This window comes from Pelophylax lessonae, assembly GCF_965119305.1.
Source record: "Pelophylax lessonae genome assembly, chromosome: 9".
NCBI classification, from domain to species: Eukaryota; Metazoa; Chordata; class Amphibia; order Anura; family Ranidae; genus Pelophylax; species Pelophylax lessonae.
Window position 1 is genome coordinate 262,165,018 of NC_138776.1, and position 19,595 is coordinate 262,184,612.

Genomic DNA, 19,595 nt, shown 5'->3' on the forward strand with positions numbered 1-19,595 from the left:
TGTGGGATTCCTGATGTACAGGAAGACAGGACTTCATTGAAAAACAATTCCCTCACTCAGGACAGGAATACGGATTATTCTTTGTGTGTAATCTCTGATGTCTGTAAAGATGGGACTTCCGTGAAAAACATTTCCCGCAATCAGGACAGGAGAATGGCTTCTCCCCCGTGTGCACTCTCTGATGTCTGTAAAGTTGTGGCTTACCTGAAAAACCTTTCCTGCACTCAGGACAGGAATACGGCTTTTCCCCCGTGTGAGACCTCTGATGTATGGCGAGGTCTGCTCCTCTTACATAACATTTCCCGCACTCAGGGCAGGAAAAAGGCCTCTCACCCGTGTGAGACCTTTGATGTGAGATAAGATTGGACCTCTGTGAAAAACATTTCCCGCACTCAGAACAGAAATATGTTTTTTCCCCCGTGTGAGACCTCTGATGTGTGACAAGTTCTGCTTTTTCTACAAAACATTTCCCGCACTCAGAACAGGAATAAAGCCTCTCACCCTTGTGAGATCTTTGATGTACTAAGAGATTGGACTTCTGGGAAAACCATTTCCCGCACTCAGAACAGAAATGCGGTTTTTCCCCCGTGTGAGACCTCTGATGTTTGACTAAATTGGATCTGTTTGCAAAAGATTTCTCACACACAGGACAGGAAAACGGCCTCTCACCTGTGTGCAGTCTCCGATGTTTGGTAAGGTAGGACTTCTCTGAAAAACATTTCCCACACTCAGGGCAGGTATGTGGCTTCTCACCTGTGTGCATTCTTTTATGCACTTTGAAATTGCATTTGAAACTAAAACACTTCCCGCACTCAGTACAGGAAAACCTCTTCTCTGTTGGAAGGACGGCACTGTCCCTCACAGTCTGAGGTTCCTCAGGATAAGAGGAATACGATGGTCCGGCACCATCCCTCACAGTCTGAGGTTCCTCAGGATAGGAGGAATACGATGGTCCGGCACCGTCTGCGACAGTCTGAGGTTCCTCAGGATAAGAGGAATACGATGGTCCGGCACCGTCCCTCACAGTCTGAGGTTCCTCAGGATAAGAGGAATACGACGGTCTGGCACCGTCCCTCACAGTCTGAGGTTCCTCAGGATAAGAGGAATACGATGGTCCGGTACCGTCCCTCACAGTCTGAGGTTCCTCAGGATAAGAGGAATACGATGGTCCGCCACCGTCCCTCACAGTCTGAGGTTCCTCAGGATAAGAGGAATTTGATGGTCCGGTACCGTCCCTCACAGTCTGAGGTTCCTCAGAATAAGAGGAATACAATGGTCCGGTACCATCCCTCACAGTCTGAGGATCCTCAGGATAAGAGGAATACGATGGTCCGCCACCGTCCCTCACAGTCTGAGGTTCCTCAGGATAAGAGGAATACGATGGTCTGGCACCGTCTGCGACAGTCTGAGATTTCTCAGGATAGGAGGAATACGATGGTCCATCTACACTGTGTGGTGCCAGATGGACATTTGAAGTAGCCGGGTTTTCTCCTGGACTATACTGTGTGATGTCCTCATCTTCTACTTTACATTCTGGAGACAAAGTGAGACAATCCTCTGAGGTTTTCCTCATCTCCCGTCCATGTACTAAAATAGAAATAAAAAGATTATTACTAGACATCAGCAGATTGGTTCTCCTTAACCAGGACTCCGCCCACATCAGGCAGCTTTGTCGCTGAGGATCTTACAATTCCACTATCAAGGTAACTAGTAAATGTGTTCTCTGAATCTCCTACCAGTTCATTTCTTTCCTATATTTTTGACTTATTCCGTTTGTATCATTTGGTAGGTTTGATGAAATAACTTATATGGTGTTAGCTTGCAATCCAGTTTGGTTATTTGGGCAACACCCTCAAAGTAACTAGTAAATGGCTCCTCTGAATCTCCTACAAGTTCATTTCTTTATTCATGGACCTTAGTCAGAGGGTGAGGAAAAAACGAGAACTGTCTTTTGATTTTTGGGTTATTAACCAATCAGAGCTGTCTTTTATAGGAGTGACAGAGATGAGGGGATTATAGGACGAGTGTCCCCTCCCCCTCTATCACTCATTGCCATCTTCCTAACACAAGAAATACTGCACTTCTTATTTAGTCCATTCATGAATAACAGCAGGGCTGAGCCCCACCAGAGGTCAGAGAGTGAGGATGGGGGAGAACGACCAAGATGAAGACTGTACTAATCCCGAAGACCACCATCAATGGATTATTGACTCCTCCCTCATTATCACTTTCTGTTTAAGGTTCCAAAGTTGGAGGATGTTATCACATTATTTTCAATATGTAAAAGTCTGTGCTCCAATCAAATCATTATTGTTAGTACTGTTTGTTTGGAGGACCACATTATTATAATTTAGGTCCAAAATGAAGAAAATGTTCTGGCCCTGTATTTAGGTGGACCCTCCTTAAAATCTCCCCTTATCCTACTAAACCCAAGACCCATGGCCCTTGCCCCAGGTGCCTAGGTTGAGCAACGCCTTTGGTGAAAATCAACATTTTCCTGCCAGCTGCACCCCAAAATCCATAGATCCAGTCTAGATACATAAATTGTGTATACAGCACAAATAAGGAACATTATCCAAGAGGAATACAGGACAGGAAACACAACTCAGGAAAGTGACCAGGATATTACAGGCTGTAATCACCTAGTGAAAATCACAATAACGATCCGGCGCTTACCAATTGGTGATGGTGAGGAGTAGAGTGCCTGAATGATCCTGAGCTGCTGTAGGAGAAACCCCTGATGTCTACCATCCCAAGGTAGCCTGCTCCTGTCAGCGCTTTCCCTCCTACTGTGTGCTGAAATCACCTAGTCCTTCCCCTACTCTGAACCAATCATTGAGCAGTATGGGTGGAGGAATGTATTTAGTGTTAATTACCCACCTGTGCTGATCTCTGTAGGAGTGTCCTCCTCTATAAATGTCCCCATTTTTCCATCTTCCCCCATAGACTGCTGATCATCCCTCACATACGTCTCTTCTTCTTCTGCCTTACCCTCAGCTTTAGAATCTCTCAGGTTTGCACTCTGAATACACAATAATAATGACATCAATTGTAATAATGCAGATAATGTACAGATCCTAATGCTACTATCAGTGATTGTTACTCATCTACCTGATGATGGTGAGGGATGGTGTGACCTTCCTGTGTGGAATCCCGGGAATACAGAGGGCGGGGACATCTCTCTGGTGGGTTCCCATTACTGGATCCATCTGTAGGAAACACACACACTGACTGAATACATTGTTTCTATGTGTTTATCAGATGATGGGGGATCTAGGTGGATCCTCCGTACTGCTCTCTCCTTTACAATAAAGTCTCCTCTTACCCGGTGATGTGAGGGGCGGCTGATTCTCCATCATGACGTCCTTGTAGAGATCCTTGTGTCCTTCTAAATATTCCCACTCCTCCATGGAGAAATAGACAGTGACATCCTGACACCTTATAGGAACCTGACACACACAATGATACAGTCACCATCCAGACACATCCCTTGTCTGTTACTGGATAATGTCCCAGAATTCCCGGCACCGCTCACCTCTCCTGTCAGCAGCTCCATCATCTTCTTGGTCACTTCTAGAATCTTCTGCATGTTGTGTCTTTTGGGTTTTAGGGAGTCACATGGAGGCACTGTGATGGTGATATGATCACCTGACTTCAGAGGAAAATTCTGTATTGAAAAAACAATAAGAATATCATGTTAGAATCCCAGAATCCTCTTCACCTCTCTGGTCAGGTCTTTGTTTTATTATTAGAGATAAAGAGTGATGTCATGTGACCTCCCAGAATCTTCCTCACCTCTCCCGTCAGGTCTGTGTTTTATTACTAGAGATAAGAGTGATGTCATGTGACCTCCCAGAATCCTCCTCACCTCTCCGGTCAGGTCTGTGTTTTATTAATAGAGATAAGAGTGATGTCATGTGACCTCCCAGAATCCTCCTCCCCTCTCCGGTCAGGTCTGTGTTTTATTAATAGAGATAAGAGTGATGTCATGTGACCTCCCAGAACCCTCCTCACCTCTCCGGTCAGCAGGTAGATCATCTCTAGGGTGAGGTTTAGGATCTTCTCAGTCATGTGACTCCGGTCCTCCTCCATCCTCATTGGTGACGTCATTTGATCTGTACAGGTCTCCTTGTAGACGGATAACTTTGGGAAATGAAAGTAAAAATTATTTGGATGGTATTGGTCACACAATAATAGGATGAGAATGTGAGGAGGGGAATAGGAGGGTTGTGGTACGCTTAAAGAGGAACTGCAGTCAAGGTAACTGAATCCTAAAAAAAAATATGAGTATGCAGATTAATTATTATACATCATAATTTGTCAATGGTAGTAAATGCCAGCTTACTCTTTCTGTGTCTAGATCCTTTATTTATATCACTTTCTCTGGTGTTGAGAGCGGCCATTTCTTGTGAGGGCAAATGAAGCCCAAGCCGGAGTCTCCCTGGGATAACGCCGACTGCTCTGCATCGCCGGCCTAGTAAATCTCACGCTTGCACGGTAATGGGCTCCCGGCCACAAATGCGCAGGAAAAAAAGCAGAGTCCCTTCCGACACGGACAGGCTACTATAGCAGTGGCAGCAAACTTCCGTTGTGGCTGCTATAGTAACATGTACACGAAGGTCTGGAAGCGATTGTGCATGAAGGGCTTGGCACAGCCACGCCTGCACAATAGATACAGAGCTGACACATCGACCCTTGCAGACTCCTCCTATGTCCATCCACTTCCAGCCCCCTCCAACCCTGCAGCCGTCCTCAGCTTTACAGTCACTCCCTCCAGCCCTGCTCCACTCTACTCCGCAAACTCTCAAAAGAGTGGGAGGGGGAATAAAAACAAAAAAGCATTACTGGGATAGCTGACATTTATCTCCCGGGAGTCAGTGCCGGAAACAACGTCATTAGCCTAGGCGTTTCACAGGCAGGGCAAGAGGAAGTACAGAAAAAAAAAAAGGTGATTCAACCAAATTACGTTTTTTATTCTCAATGATTGCACAGCAAGGGGTGAAGGTTTCATTCAATGAAAGGAGAAAAAATGGCTGAAGGACTGCTTTAGGACTACTACCCCCATGGGAACATATTTAGTTTGGGCTGTTTAGTGTTTTTTTACATTTTCAAGGTACCAAATCCCTCTTGGCCCGCTCTATAAGAAAATTCCCTTTTCCATGTTGGGTGTGTTTCAACTCCTCTACTTCCCTCAGTATTTTCCTTCCTCCGACACCAATGATGAGACATTCTTCATGGCAGGCTAATGAATGTTTTCTTCCTCCTGACCAGCAATGTAAGGGGCTCCATGCTCCATACTCCCGACCCCAACACTTCATCTTTGTGTTGGCTGGATATTATAGTGATTGCCCATTTGCTGCCTGTGTAGGGTCATATTTGCCCCTTGTAGGCCATGTATGGTCATTGTCTTGTCTATTTATTGTCAGTGATGTTTGTTTTAGAGGACGATATTACTAGAATTTATCTCAAAAAATGAAGGAAATTTTCCGGCCCCCTAAATGGAGAAACGTTCTGACGATGACGGTGTTAATCTACGTTTCCACACTATATATGCGAGTATCATCATCTGTTGGAGATAAAAGATGTCACAGTGACTATGGAGGAAGAGGACGGACATGACGGGAGGGTTACTGGGTGTAAATATAAAATAATATCTTATTACCTCCTCTGCTGCCAGTTCCAACAATGTCTCCTCTCTACTTCCTCCAGAACTTCCTTTTTGTACTTATACATCACTTCCTGTCTGTACCTGACATCACTTCCTGTCTTCCATAGAGACTTCCTGTCTGGGTAGAGTTGAGATCACCACCTTGTGGAGCTCAGAGAAACTGCAGCCCAGAGAAACATTTTGTAGTGTAAACAAAGCCTTGTGCTGTATATATATATATATATATATATATGTATGTACTGTATAGCTTTATAGATGGTGTCATCTCCACTCCCACCAAGGGGGATAGAGATATATTACTGCCTAATCCAGCCTTTCTCAGCCAGGGTCCCTCCGAAGGTTTCTAGGGGTTCTCTGACAAATCAACATTTTCTATCTCTCAGTAACAACTGGCATTAAAGATCTGTAAGGGCAGCAATCTTCCCACTGATGACATTGGGAAAATGTCCTTCTCCCACTAACTACTGATATAAGGTTGGTCACCAATGTAAGGGACCACTACAATAAAATCTGATATAAGGAGGTCCTTCTCCTATTGGTCGCCAATGTAAGGGAGAACTACCATGAATACTGATATAAGAAGGTCCTTCTCTCATTGGTCACCAATGTAAGGCACCACTACAACCAAAATGTATAAAGGGAGGCCATTCTACCATTGGTCACCAATGTAAGGGACCACTACAATGAAAACTGAAATAAGGAGGTCCTTCTCCCATCGATCAACAATGTAAGGGACTACGACAATGAAAACCTATATAAGGAGGCCCTTCTACCATTGGTCACAAATGTGAGGGACCACTACAATGAAAACTGAAATAAAGAGGTCCTTCTCCTATTGGTCACCAATGTAAGGGAGCACTACCATAAAAGCTGATATAAGGAGGTCCTTCTTCCATTGATCACCAGTGTAAGGGACCATTGCATTTGAAGCACCCCCTAGAGTGCAAGTGATACAATTTTTGTTGCATAGAGTGGGTACATTTTCAGACTTGGCTGCCAGTCAAGCCTGTGTGGTTTTTTTTTTTTTTTTGGGGCTCGGGTGAGTGATTCAGGTAGGCTGGATGACTCATCAGCAGCTTTTCTGGTGACTCCCCCTGCTATTTGGAAACTGGGAGAAGATTCCAGAAGCAGTCTGGGAGGAGCTAGCTGGAGTGTTCTGAGGGCCCTGACAATCCCCAACAGAGGGTTGGCAGGGGGCAGCCCCCCTCAAAAACTCAGGGTCAGCCCAGCTCAGGTTGGAGTTCGGGTGGAAGCTGGAGATGGAGTGTTAGGCTGTTGTGGCCAAGGAGGGAGCTCCCCAGTCTGGGAGGGTGACCTTGGGCCTGGGCTTGGGTGCAGACAGGACCCTCTTCAAGACACACGGAGGTGTCCTAGCCAGGAGGCATGGGAGCAAAGAGAGGACAGTGGGAGAACACTGCCAGCCAAGTCCCCAGGAGGAAAGGAACAGCCAAGAGGGCTGGTGATGGAGAAGTCTAGGATGGATGCACAATCAGTCAGGAATACTGTGGTGGCACAGGCAGGAGAAAGAGGCATCTGCAGCCAAGAGTGCTGGCAGGGTCTGCGGAGGTGGTGCTGGGAGCAGTAACCACAGATAGGACAGCTAGCACCATAGACTTCTATTTTTGCTCGCGGTCCCTGCCTGCAAAGGGCATTCTGCTAAGAACCAGCTGACTCTGATTTGGATCTAAAACCTGTGCTAGCTGGTCCTGGGAGTAACAGTTTGCAAGCAAGTTGTGCTGGAGGTAGAAGAGGAGAGGAAGAATATACTGGATGAATATAGTTCAAGCCCCTAAAGAGATCTACTGATCAAATGGGCATCCCATATCAACCCTTCCCTGTCCAAGTTCAATTCCCCCAATAAAAATAACAAAAAAAAAACAAAGCTGCAAGGACTGCTTCTTGTCTTTGAAGTGAAGCGGTACAGTGGGCCGGATTTCACTACCACCCGCTATAACTGTTCATTGTGGGGGTGTGGGACTGCACTCAGCACTCTCTGGATTCCCTGGTGCATGTACCTGTACAGATAAAAAGATTCCTCTGGTGGTGGAGAAGGGTCTCAAACCTGTCTCAGGGTCTCTCCTGGGTCCCATCAGTGTCCAGGGTCATTACTACGGATGCAAATGGCACAGGTTCGAGAGCACACTCGGGTTCCCAACTGGTGCAAGGGTCCTGGAAGAGCAAAGATTCAAGGCTATCTTCAAACTAGAGAGAACTAAGAGCAATTGAGCTGGCTCTCAGAGCCTTCCAGACAGAACTACAGGGACACAATGTGCAGGTCCTCTCGGACAATTCCGCAACAGTTGCTTATGTCAACCGACAAGGGGGGGACAAGGAGCAAGCCTCTGTGGGTTCTGACAGAAGGAATTCTTCAGTGGGCTGAAGCCCAGGTGCTCTCCCTGTTGGCGGTTCAAATTAAGAGAGAATTGAACCAATTGGTCGACTTCCTGAGCAGAAAATCCTTAAAGGAAGGTGACTGGACTCTCAATCAGGACATCTTCAGGTTGATCACTCAGAGATAGGGGGTGCTGTGCGTGGATCTGTTTGCCTCTCAGCAGAATATGAAAACGCAGCTCTTCTTCTCCCTGAACAGGTGGGACGGGGCGCTTGAAGTGGATGCGCTCGCTCAGAGCTGGCATTTCTCCAGATGTTTCTTTCTGTTCGAATCCCGTTAGTGAACAAGAGAGTAACTATCATAAGTTAGAAGTTAGAAGGGGTGTCCTTCAGTACATGGATCGTACAAAAGAATTTAGGAAGTCTGATTCCATCTTTGTTTTATTTTCTGGCTCTACTAAGGGTTCTAAAGCCTCTAAGCGTTTTTAGCCAGATGGCTTAGGTTAGCCATCAGCCAGGCCTATGTTTCAAGCGGGAAGGAGGTTCCGGTGGGTATCAGGGCACATTCAACTAGGGCTGTGATGACTTCCCAGGCAGAGAGCTGGTGCTACCCTAGAGCAGATCTGTCAGGCACCAACCTGGTCCAGTTTTTCAACCTTCACCAAGCACTACAGGCTGGACCTGTTGTCCGCTAAAGATCAGACTTTTGGGCACAAAGTCCTTCAAGGGGTGGTCCCACCCTAGGGGTAAGTACTTGCTTATCCTCTCAGAGGTGGCTGTCTTTAAAGACGAGGGGCTGAGGCCTGCCAGAGGTCAGAGAGTGAGGATGGGGCAGAACAACCAAAATGAAGACAGGACTGATCCTGGAGACCACCATCATTGGATTATTTAATCCTCCTTCTGTCGGGGTTATTGGGGGTTGATTAAAATAATAATAGGTAAAAAGAAAAATTATTTTAAAAGCCATGTATATTTCGTACTATGCATAAGAGATTTTGAACAGAATGGCGTCCATCTTGTTTTTAAGGTGAAACAAAGTTCATATATACTTGTTAAACAAAATGTCTCTCACAGGCTTACAAAGGGTCTATGGTTTCAACAGAGATCTTTGTATTTCTATGTAATCGTAAATAAGATCCCTTTTGACATCTCGATCAGATAAAACTTAGTCAGTCTGACGCTATGTTAAAGGGGGTGATATCTCAGTCTGTCTATAGGTATTTAACAATAGACAATGGCTCAGTGTTTTTCAGCATACATTTAAAGATGAACCATATAAGTCTTCATAGATACATTATTATATGTGAGAAGATATTAGCCATAATTATGTTATTATATTATGTAAGGCATATACATATATATATTTAGGAACATTATTGGGTTTATATTTTCATAGTAATAATCTTACTTAGAATTCTTTTTCTAATAAGTGTAAAGACATGTGTATCTCGTTACTAATTACCTCATTTCAGAGAAGTTTGTGTGTAGGTCTGGTGTAAGTTTTTATGACACTATAGATCTTCCTATCCTAGTCTGGATGCCTGACAGTTATGTCAGAATCCAAATAAGTAATGGCTTCTCACTAGCCGACAGGTCAATAGGTCATCAGATAACAAATTGTTTTAATTATGTTAAATACAAAATCTAATGAATGGTACGACACTGCCCTCTGCAGGCAAAATACCAGGTGCAGTCTTGAGATAATTTTAGATATTCCAATATAAAAATATTATATTGTGTTAAATAATATAATTATTGAAATGGCATTACTTGCCAAGATTAATGATGGAAATACAGGTGGACATTTATGTATGTACTGGTAGTCTGGACAAAGTTTTATGTTGTGTTATATGATTAATCTTACATATAGAGGAATCATCCTTAACTTTATTATCCAAGTATGGGGTTAATTATCAAAAGAGGTGTCTATGATCTCACCAGTTTAGGTATAGAATATCCCGACCAATTGGGATAATGTTTCATCCCTCTGGGTTTTACTTATGGTAATTTTTATAGCTCTTTGTTCTTACCATATAAAAGACCAACCCAGATGAGAGGGACACACAACACATTACACTACTGACAACACACCTCACACTTACACCACACACGCTATTAGATTCCTCAACAGACTCATCCAGACATACTCCATATTTGTCCAATCATTCATCTGAAACTTGAAGGGAAGCCACCATCTTAAGAATGACATCCATCTTAGGACTCTGGTACCGCCCATTTGAAGCTAGCGGCCATCTTAAGATCTTAAGTGTGGTAATTATGCCTTGCTGTATTATTTGATTTTATTCAACAATTGTTTATTCCTTCCTTATATGTTTTATATTGCATATTTAAGGGTAATGAGATTACAATCCCAGCCATATAAGCCATAGTATATTTTTCTCTAAAAAGCTGATTTTTGTTTTTATACATTTTTATTAATATCAGATTAAGTGCATTTTTTTTGCAATTTTAAGTCTTCCGTTTTGCATGGCTTATTCTCATTCCTTCTGCAGTGGAATTACTTTGGGCCCTGTGATTCGCAGACCATTGTAGTCTGTTTATATAGAACATTTATTTATGGCTTATACTATACCTGGGAAGAAATGGTAATCTTGCTTTAGTTTTACTTTCGTTTTGCTTTCACTTTGTTTCAGTTTCACTTTCATTATTGAGCTAAACATCACATTGCATTGATTATTTGAAGTCAGTATTTTTCTGTAGAAGTTATCTTTTTGTGTAATTTCTTGTTTGATCATATATTGTGTTTACATGTCTGGCGAATAAATATTTTTATATATATTCCACACTGTAGACTGTACTCACTAAGATTGGTATATGCTTTTAAAAAGAAATTAATCAATTAAAAATAATTCACGACATTGATTTATGGCAATAGGTGAAGACTCTCCTTTTTCACAGATCTTTGCTTATTATCCATAAATACACTGCTATATTCAGAGCAGTATAAATATTCTGACATAAGTACGAGCGCAAGATATTTATTATTAAATATTCTTACATATAATGGAGGCCCCAGCGAGATAATTATTGATTTCTTACATATGCCAATCATAAATATTGATCATGTGACATAATCAATAACTTAAAAAAAAAAAAAAAAAATTTTGGATTGGATTTTTTTTTTATTAATTATGAATGTAATAGAAATGCCTTAAAAATGTTTATAGCAGGTAATGTTCACGCTGCCAACTCTGGCAAGGTGTGAGTCCCTAGTGGTAATGCCACAACTCCAGTAGATTTGGCACAGATCATAAATGTGTGGAAACACCTCTCTGAGTCTGAAATGGTGTAATATGTAAATGCTGGTTAGAGTCATATATCAAAATCCTCAAACGTCGGGCCAATAAAGGGCATCTGACATGGGTAGAGGACAACCTGTATGTATGAACTCACCAATAGCTTATTCAACACCAAAAGACGTCGGAAAGTGTGATCACATACTTTTTGAGTCATGGCCAATCTTACTGTATCTTTATGAGGAACTGCACCAGAAGGCTCAGCAAAAAAGGAGTTTAGTAAAGTTTCAATCTCCACTCCAAATAAATGAGAGTATGAGATTAGGAACCTCCTTGAGCAGGTGAAAGTAACCTCTATTGGGACACATCAGTTAGAGAATGTAGCGTGAAACTGCAAAATAAAGTAGAACTGTGGCAGAAGTCTTATCAAGAAAGCTGTAATGAAAGCAATCATGTGAAAGTGAAATGTAAATGATTAATGCAATAATTAGGAAGTTTTGAGCAAGGAAAAATGTTTCTAGCAAAAAGTTGCCGAGTAACCAGCAGTGGAAAAAATAAATAAATAAATAAATAAAAATGTAACAATTCAAGTCTTGACAGGAACTCATAAGTAAATATATAGGAGAGTTCCATAAGGTCATGGTGTCCATGCAAAAGGGTAATGCTTAATTTAGTCCTGCATTTAAATATGATGTAATTATTCATAGACCCAGGTATGACTCCCAGTCTGTTGGATATGACCCAGACCAGGGGGGGGAGTCATGCAAAGAGTCCATGTCCTACCCCAGCCATATTCCTAATATAGGAGGGCAGAAATTGGGCAGCCATGCATAAATAGGTATGAGTCATATCAGGTCACGGCAAAAAGACTAGCACCCCTCAAAAGACACCATGCACCTCCAGAATTTTAAAAAAGTTTTAAAAAGAGTACTGTCCTGATTTTTGTTAATAAAGGGTCCTTAGACATTATTGATCATCTTGAGGCCTATGAAAACAACTTTCTGTGTTGTGCCTCAAGGATGTCATTTAAAATTAAGCCCATACAAAAACCTAACTGCTGCTAGAGCTGTTATCTACAATTTAAAATGTACACAGCACCAAAGCCCACTGAATTTTTTTTTTTGCTGTACTCAAAAGTGCCTAACACCCTTCAATGAAGGAGCTGAGTACAACCACCTGGAATTTAAATCCCTGTGCTTTGCCCATGTACATAATAATAAGTTTGGCAAAGGAGCTAGACATGCCACCTAGGCCCCAAAGGGGACACCGGATACCTTAAGGAGGACACCGGACATCCCATCAACAAGGGGGAGGGGGGGACACCCGCAAATAAATAGGGATTTGCCCCATCTTAGGGATTCCCAAAATCCTCGGGAAAATCAAGAGCCATTTAGGCCCAGACCTCAAGCCAGAACCGCGTAACTGGTTCTGATAGGGATCTGTCCCAATATGTCTGAACCCGAGAGATATAGGCACCGCAGGAGGCGGAGCCAATAATTTAATTCTGTTAAAGTTTTCAGCAGAATAGAAGCCAAGTTGGATCAGCTGATCAATTGGTTCACTCAGGGCACTGCAGCCCAGAACTAAAATAAAATCCATCTCTAGGAACAAATCCTGTAGCCAGCCAAAGGCCATAAAATCCTTAAATGCCCAAGTGGTAAGGAATCAGAAGGGATACACTGAATAGAGGCATAGGATTCAGAGGTTCTAACACCCTTTTATCCCCAGGTCACAGCATTGAGGATCCTGAAATCCCTGTCAGGGGGGATCTTGGTTGTGAGATACTAACTACCCTCCTATTTTTCAGTGGTCACTTCATCCCTCTGACTCAAACAGGTCGCTCAAAGCGGACACATTTCAAAAAATCGCCAATGACGGTGATATCAAGGAGGATCAAACCCTAATGACGTAATGCAGTCAAGAGTTTAAAGGTTGTATACGGTAACCAAGAAGGAATCCTCAATGCCAGGTAGTTTTATTGCCTCCAATAAATTGCATTGATGCCCCATAGGGGGAGATATTTTTTTTTCCTAAGTAGTAGGTAAATTTTAGACCAAATATTATATTATTGTTCAATGCATGGTATCCATGGCGATAAATACATCCCATGTTAATAAGCCCCAGAAGTCAGTCGCCCTAGGAAAGGTCGCATATATAGTCTCACCTTCCCTGGTGGTCGGAAAAAGGACTGATCACACGGTGGATTAAAGGAGAACTCTAGGGAGCTTAGGGTACCAACATCGCATTGAAATGTCAATTGATAAGAATGTAAATTCATACTGTATGTTTCATCCAATAGGAGGAGATTAACCTCCCATGCCAGGTCGTTGATTGGTACAGACGGTGATGTTTGCCAAAGACACAGCGATCGGATGGGTCATCTCTCCCTAGAGCACAGCTCAGGACGGAACCCCTCATTGCATCAGGTCCCTCTTCAGGAATCAAGCTGCGAGACGCCCCAGATTCTTGTTGACGGAAAGCAAGATTTGTTTCAACAGATCTTTGTGCATTTGATCCGAGGAAATCCATTAAGAGGAATCGCATTACCTCCTGTTTTCAATTGAAGGAGATGTGAGAATGGTGCATTGCACATGTGAGCAAACCTCAGTCTAGGTGTATGACACTCTAGACCATGCTGAAACCATTCATTATCCAACCAATATCCAAGGTTGAATGTCCAAACAGATTTCTCAGATTCCTGATTGCCAACATTGTTTTACTGCGCTTTGAATGGTAGTTGCCAATGCCATCGCAGCAGTTAATTTCTGTCTCCATCAAGACTTTACAAGCTGATGTTGCAGATTTCAAGGAACATTTGAGTTTCTTTACCAGGAGATCAGAATTCAAAGAGACTAATAAGGAACAGTTTGTGGACATAGCTAACACCCGCAAAGTCGCTACGAACTGACATTTTGAACTGATTTTTTTTTCTCAATTTTTTTTACCGCTTTACTTAAAAGTTATGAACAATTCCCAATATGAACTATTCTCTTACAAAAAGAGAACAAGACATTTTTTTTTTTTCTTTTACTACTCCTTAAAAAGCTTTCCTTCCAGATAGGCCTAAGTTGCTCACTTGTCTACTGGGAAGAAAGGGGGGGGGGATATGTCGGGGTTATTGGGGGTTGATTAAAATAATAATAGGTAAAAAGAAAAATGATTTTAAAAGCCATGTATATTTCGTATTATGCATAAGAGATTTTGAACAGGATGGCGTCCATCTTGTTTTTAAGGTGAAACAAAGTTCATATATACTTGTTAAACAAAATGTCTCTCACAGGCTTACAAAGGGTCTATGGTTTCAACAGAGATCTTTGTATTTCTATGTAATCGTAAATAAGATCCCTTTTGACATCTCGATCAGATAAAACTTAGTCAGTCTGACGCTATGTTAAAGGGGGTGATATCTCAGTCTGTCTATAGGTATTTAACAATAGACAATGGCTCAGTGTTTTTCAGCATACATTTAAAGATGAACCATATAAGTCTTCATAGATACATTATTATATGTGAGAAGATATTAGCCATAATTATGTTATTATATTATGTAAGGCATATACATATATATATTTAGGAACATTATTGGGTTTATATTTTCATAGTAATAATCTTACTTAGAATTCTTTTTCTAATAAGTGTAAAGACATGTGTATCTCGTTACTAATTACCTCATTTCAGAGAAGTTTGTGTGTAGGTCTGGTGTAAGTTTTTATGACACTATAGATCTTCCTATCCTAGTCTGGATGCCTGACAGTTATGTCAGAATCCAAATAAGTAATGGCTTCTCACTAGCCGACAGGTCAATAGGTCATCAGATAACAAATTGTTTTAATTATGTTAAATACAAAATCTAATGAATGGTACGACACTGCCCTCTGCAGGCAAAATACCAGGTGCAGTCTTGAGATAATTTTAGATATTCCAATATAAAAATATTATATTGTGTTAAATAATATAATTATTGAAATGGCATTACTTGCCAAGATGAATGATGGAAATACAGGTGGACATTTATGTATGTACTGGTAGTCTGGACAAAGTTTTATGTTGTGTTATATGATTAATCTTACATATAGAGGAATCATCCTTAACTTTATTATCCAAGTATGGGGTTAATTATCAAAAGAGGTGTCTATGATCTCACCAGTTTAGGTATAGAATATCCCGACCAATTGGGATAATGTTTCATCCCTCTGGGTTTTACTTGTGGTAATTTTTATAGCTCTTTGTTCTTACCATATAAAAGACCAACCCAGATGAGAGGGACACACAACACATTACACTACTGACAACACACCTCACACTTACACCACACACGCTATTAGATTCCTCAACAGACTCATCCAGACATACTCCATATTTGTCCAATCATTCATCTGAAACTTGAAGGGAAGCCACCATCTTAAGAATGACATCCATCTTAGGACTCTGGTACCGCCCATTTGAAGCTAGCGGCCATCTTAAGATCTTAAGTGTGGTAATTATGCCTTGCTGTATTATTTGATTTTATTCAACAATTGTTTATTCCTTCCTTATATGTTTTATATTGCATATTTAAGGGTAATGAGATTACAATCCCAGCCGTATAAGCCATAGTATATTTTTCTCTAAAAAGCTGATTTTTGTTTTTATACATTTTTATTAATATCAGATTAAGTGCATTTTTTTGCAATTTTAAGTCTTCCGTTTTGCATGGCTTATTCTCATTCCTTCTGCAGTGGAATGACTTTGGGCCCTGTGATTCGCAGACCATTGTAGTCTGTTTATATAGAACATTTATTTATGGTTTATACTATACCTGGGAAGAAATGGTAATCTTGCTTTAGTTTTACTTTCGTTTTGCTTTCACTTTGTTTCAGTTTCACTTTCATTATTGAGCTAAACATCACATTGCATTGATTATTTGAAGTCAGTATTTTTCTGTAGAAGTTATCTTTTTGTGTCATTTCTTGTTTGATCATATATTGTGTTTACATGTCTGGCGAATAAATATTTTTATATATATTCCACACTGTAGACTGTACTCACTAAGATTGGTATATGCTTTTAAAAAGAAATTAATCAATTAAAAAGAATTCACGACATTGATTTATGGCAATAGGTGAAGACTCTCCTTTTTCACAGATCTTTGCTTATTATCCATAAATACACTGCTATATTCAGAGCAGTATAAATATTCTGACATAAGTACGAGCGCAAGATATTTATTATTAAATATTCTTACACTTCATTATCACTCTCTGTTTAAGGTTCCAAAGGTTCCAAAGTTTGAGGATGTTATCACATTATTATTAACACGTAAAAGTATGTGCTTCAATCAAATCATCAGATATAAAATGTCCAGCTGGTAGAAAAACAGTTACTCTTTCCGGTAACGTCTTTTCCAGGAGTCTTTCAGGACAGCACTGTTACCCACCCGAAGAAGTTCTGGACATAAGACGGTCAGAAGAATGGAGGTTGGTATTGTAATGGATCAGAACCGCAATATGTCTTTGTGTCTCCCCAGCTGGTCGGAGGTCACAGAACTGAAGGGCACTGGCTGACAGGGGGTTTAAAGCTATATGGTTGATGGAGGAGCCAAGGTCTCCTGAAGATGGCTGTCCTGAAAGACTCCTGCAAAAGACGTTACCCCAAAGGGCCTGATATGGATGATTGAGAGGGACCCCCCCACACCATTTTTTTAAACATTTTTCTATTGCCCACAATGTTTTTTTTCATTCAGCTGTCAGCGGGAAAGCCCATTGACAGCTGATGACTCATCTGTTGTTAAGGATGCTTCCCAGCCCCCTCCATAACCACTTGCTGACCAGCCGCCGCATATATACTGTGGCAAAGTGGCGCTATTGCGCGAAACAACGTAAATGTACATCGTTACGTTCAATAGCCACTGGGGGAGCGATCGCGCCGTGATTGGTTAGCAGGGATGTCAATCAACGGGTCCCGATGTCCGCCGGCCACCCACGATCATCCCGGGAGAGGCCGAATGGCGATCTGCCTATATAAACAAGACAGATCACCATTTTGCAAGGGGACAAGATGGAGATCTTGTGTTCCTGCTCTTCCCCCAATCAGAACAACCACCCCCCTTACAGTTAGTAAGCACCCCCTAGGGACACACTTAACCCTTTGATCACCCCTGATGTTAACCCCTTCCCTGCCAGTGTCGTTAGTACAGTGACAGTGCATTTTTGTTAGCACTGATCACTGTATTGGTGTCATTGGTCCCCAAAAATTGTCAGATGTCCAATTTGTCCGCCGCAATGTTGCAGTCCCGCTAAAAATCGCTGATGGCCACCATTACTAGTAAAAAAATAAAAATAAATGAATATAAATTCCATAGAAATATTGCATCATTTGTAGACGCAAAAACATTTGTGCAAACCAATCAATATACGCTTATTGGGATTATTTTTACCAAAAATATGTAGCAGAATAAATACTGGCCTAAATTAATGAAAGAATTCGATTTTTTACATTTTTTTATTGGCTGTGTTTTATAGCAGAAAGTAAAAAATACTGTTTTTTTTTTTTCAAACTTTTTTGTTTATAGCACAAAAATAAAAAATCGCACAAGTGATCAAATACCACCAAAAGAAAGCTCTATTTTTGAGAAAAAAAGGACATCAATTTTTTTTTTGGGTACAGCGTCGCACGACCGTGCAATTCTCCGTTAAAACAACGCAGTGCAATATTGCAAAAAATGGCCTAGTCATGGGGGGGGGGGGGGGGAACCTTCTGGTCCAGAAGTGGTTAAAGTAGCAGGCCAGCTAAAACCTAGCTAACGCTAAACCTGCTCTGTGCCACAAAAGTTGAGCAACTTTTCTGGCTCTGAGGAAGGGGGCTCGCCCCTGAAACGCGTCAGCCCAGCCACAGCAGCCCCATACGGCACATTGCATGCCATTCAGCTTCGTGTGGGACCTTGACTACCTTGGAGATTCACTCCTGTTTTGTGAGTATACTACATACTTTTTAAATTGTAATAAATGGTTTTAGTGGTAATGCACTAGGTCGGTGCGCCCCCTTTTCTTTTATCTTTTTCTCAGTTGGTTCTGGATACCCTTGATCCTGAGGGGGCAGCAAGACCATAGGCTTTTTCCACCTGTGTCTGAAGTATCTCCCTTCCCTCCGTCATATTTTACTCAAGCGCAGGAGATTTGCTTTACTATAGAGTGCGGTGGTCAGGGGTATATTATATACAGCCCAGGGTACAGAGTGCAGTGGTCAGGAGTATATCATATACAGCCCAGGGTACAATGTGCAGTGGTCAGGAGTATGTCATATACAGCCCAGGGTACAGAGTGTAGTGGCAGAGTATATCATATACAGCCCAGGGTACAGAGTGTAGTGGTCAGGAGTATATCATATACAGCCCAGGCTACAAAGTGAAGTGGTCAGGAGTATATCATATACAGCCCAGGGTACAGAGTGAAGTGGTCAGGAGTATATCATATACAGCCCAGGGTACAGAGTGAAGTGTTCAGGAGTATGTCATATACAACCAAGGGTACAGAGTGTGGTGGTCAGGAGTATATCATATACAGCCCAGGGTACAGAGTGCGGTGGTCAGGAGTATGTTATATACAGCCCAGGGTACAGAGTGCGGTAGTCGGGAGTATATTATATACAGCACAGGGTACAGAGTGCGGTGGTCAGGGGTATATAATTTGCAGCCCAGGGAAGGAAAAGAAACTATATTTTTCCCCATGCACATGTCTAGCCGCTGCCAGACTCATCCACCTTACCAACCCTTCAGTGTCCGCCACTCCTTTCTGCCAATCCCTCCATTGGCTTCCCATTGCCCAATGAATAAAATTCAAAACATTAACAATAATATCTCCAGAGCCTTCCCCATCCTCTGGAACTCACTACCCCAATCTGTCCGACTATCTCCTACTCTGTCCACTTTTAGGCGATCCCTAAAAAAGTATCTCTTCAGGGAGGCCTATCCTGCCTTCAGCTAACAACCAAATCTTCTACTTCCCTCATCAGTTACTACCTTTTGTTTTACCAGCCCCTCCCTATTAGATTGTAAGCTCTGAGGAGCAGGCCCCTCCTAACCCTCTTGTATTGTTGCTGTATTGTCTCCCTCTATATTGTAAAGCGCTGCGCAAACTGTTGGTGCTATATAATTCCTGTATAAAAATATAATATTAAAAGAACTCTTAGTAGAGGAACCCTGGCTAGGAAAGGCTGGACTAGGCAGTTATATATTTCTATCCCCCTTTGTGGGAGTGGAGATGACACCATCTATGAGGATATACAGTACATACACACATCAGCACAAGGACGTGTTCACACTACGAGACGTTTCTCAAGGCTGCAGTTCCTCTGAGCTCCAC

The 19,595-nt window shown here is 41.9% G+C and overlaps 4 protein-coding genes across 4 annotated transcripts in view; 1 reads left to right on the forward strand and 3 right to left on the reverse strand.

Annotated features, from left to right (window-relative positions):
• LOC309562909 (gastrula zinc finger protein XlCGF66.1-like) overlaps positions 1-19,595 on the forward strand; it is a 471,303-nt gene that overhangs the window by 431,833 nt on the left and 19,875 nt on the right. The window lies entirely within an intron of this gene.
• LOC309564421 (uncharacterized protein) overlaps positions 1-19,595 on the reverse strand; it is a 224,655-nt gene that overhangs the window by 21,300 nt on the left and 183,760 nt on the right.
• LOC309563873 (uncharacterized protein) lies at positions 53-2,751 on the reverse strand (the record flags this gene model as incomplete). The annotated part of the gene is made up of 2 exons (XM_082268509.1): positions 53-1,243; positions 2,677-2,751. 2 exons carry the CDS (start codon positions 2,749-2,751, stop codon positions 53-55), a joined length of 1,266 nt encoding a protein of 421 aa, XP_082124635.1.
• LOC309563874 (uncharacterized protein) lies at positions 3,332-4,403 on the reverse strand (the record flags this gene model as incomplete). The annotated part of the gene is made up of 3 exons (XM_082268510.1): positions 3,332-3,667; positions 4,015-4,271; positions 4,346-4,403. 3 exons carry the CDS (start codon positions 4,401-4,403, stop codon positions 3,440-3,442), a joined length of 543 nt encoding a protein of 180 aa, XP_082124636.1. The 3' UTR covers positions 3,332-3,439.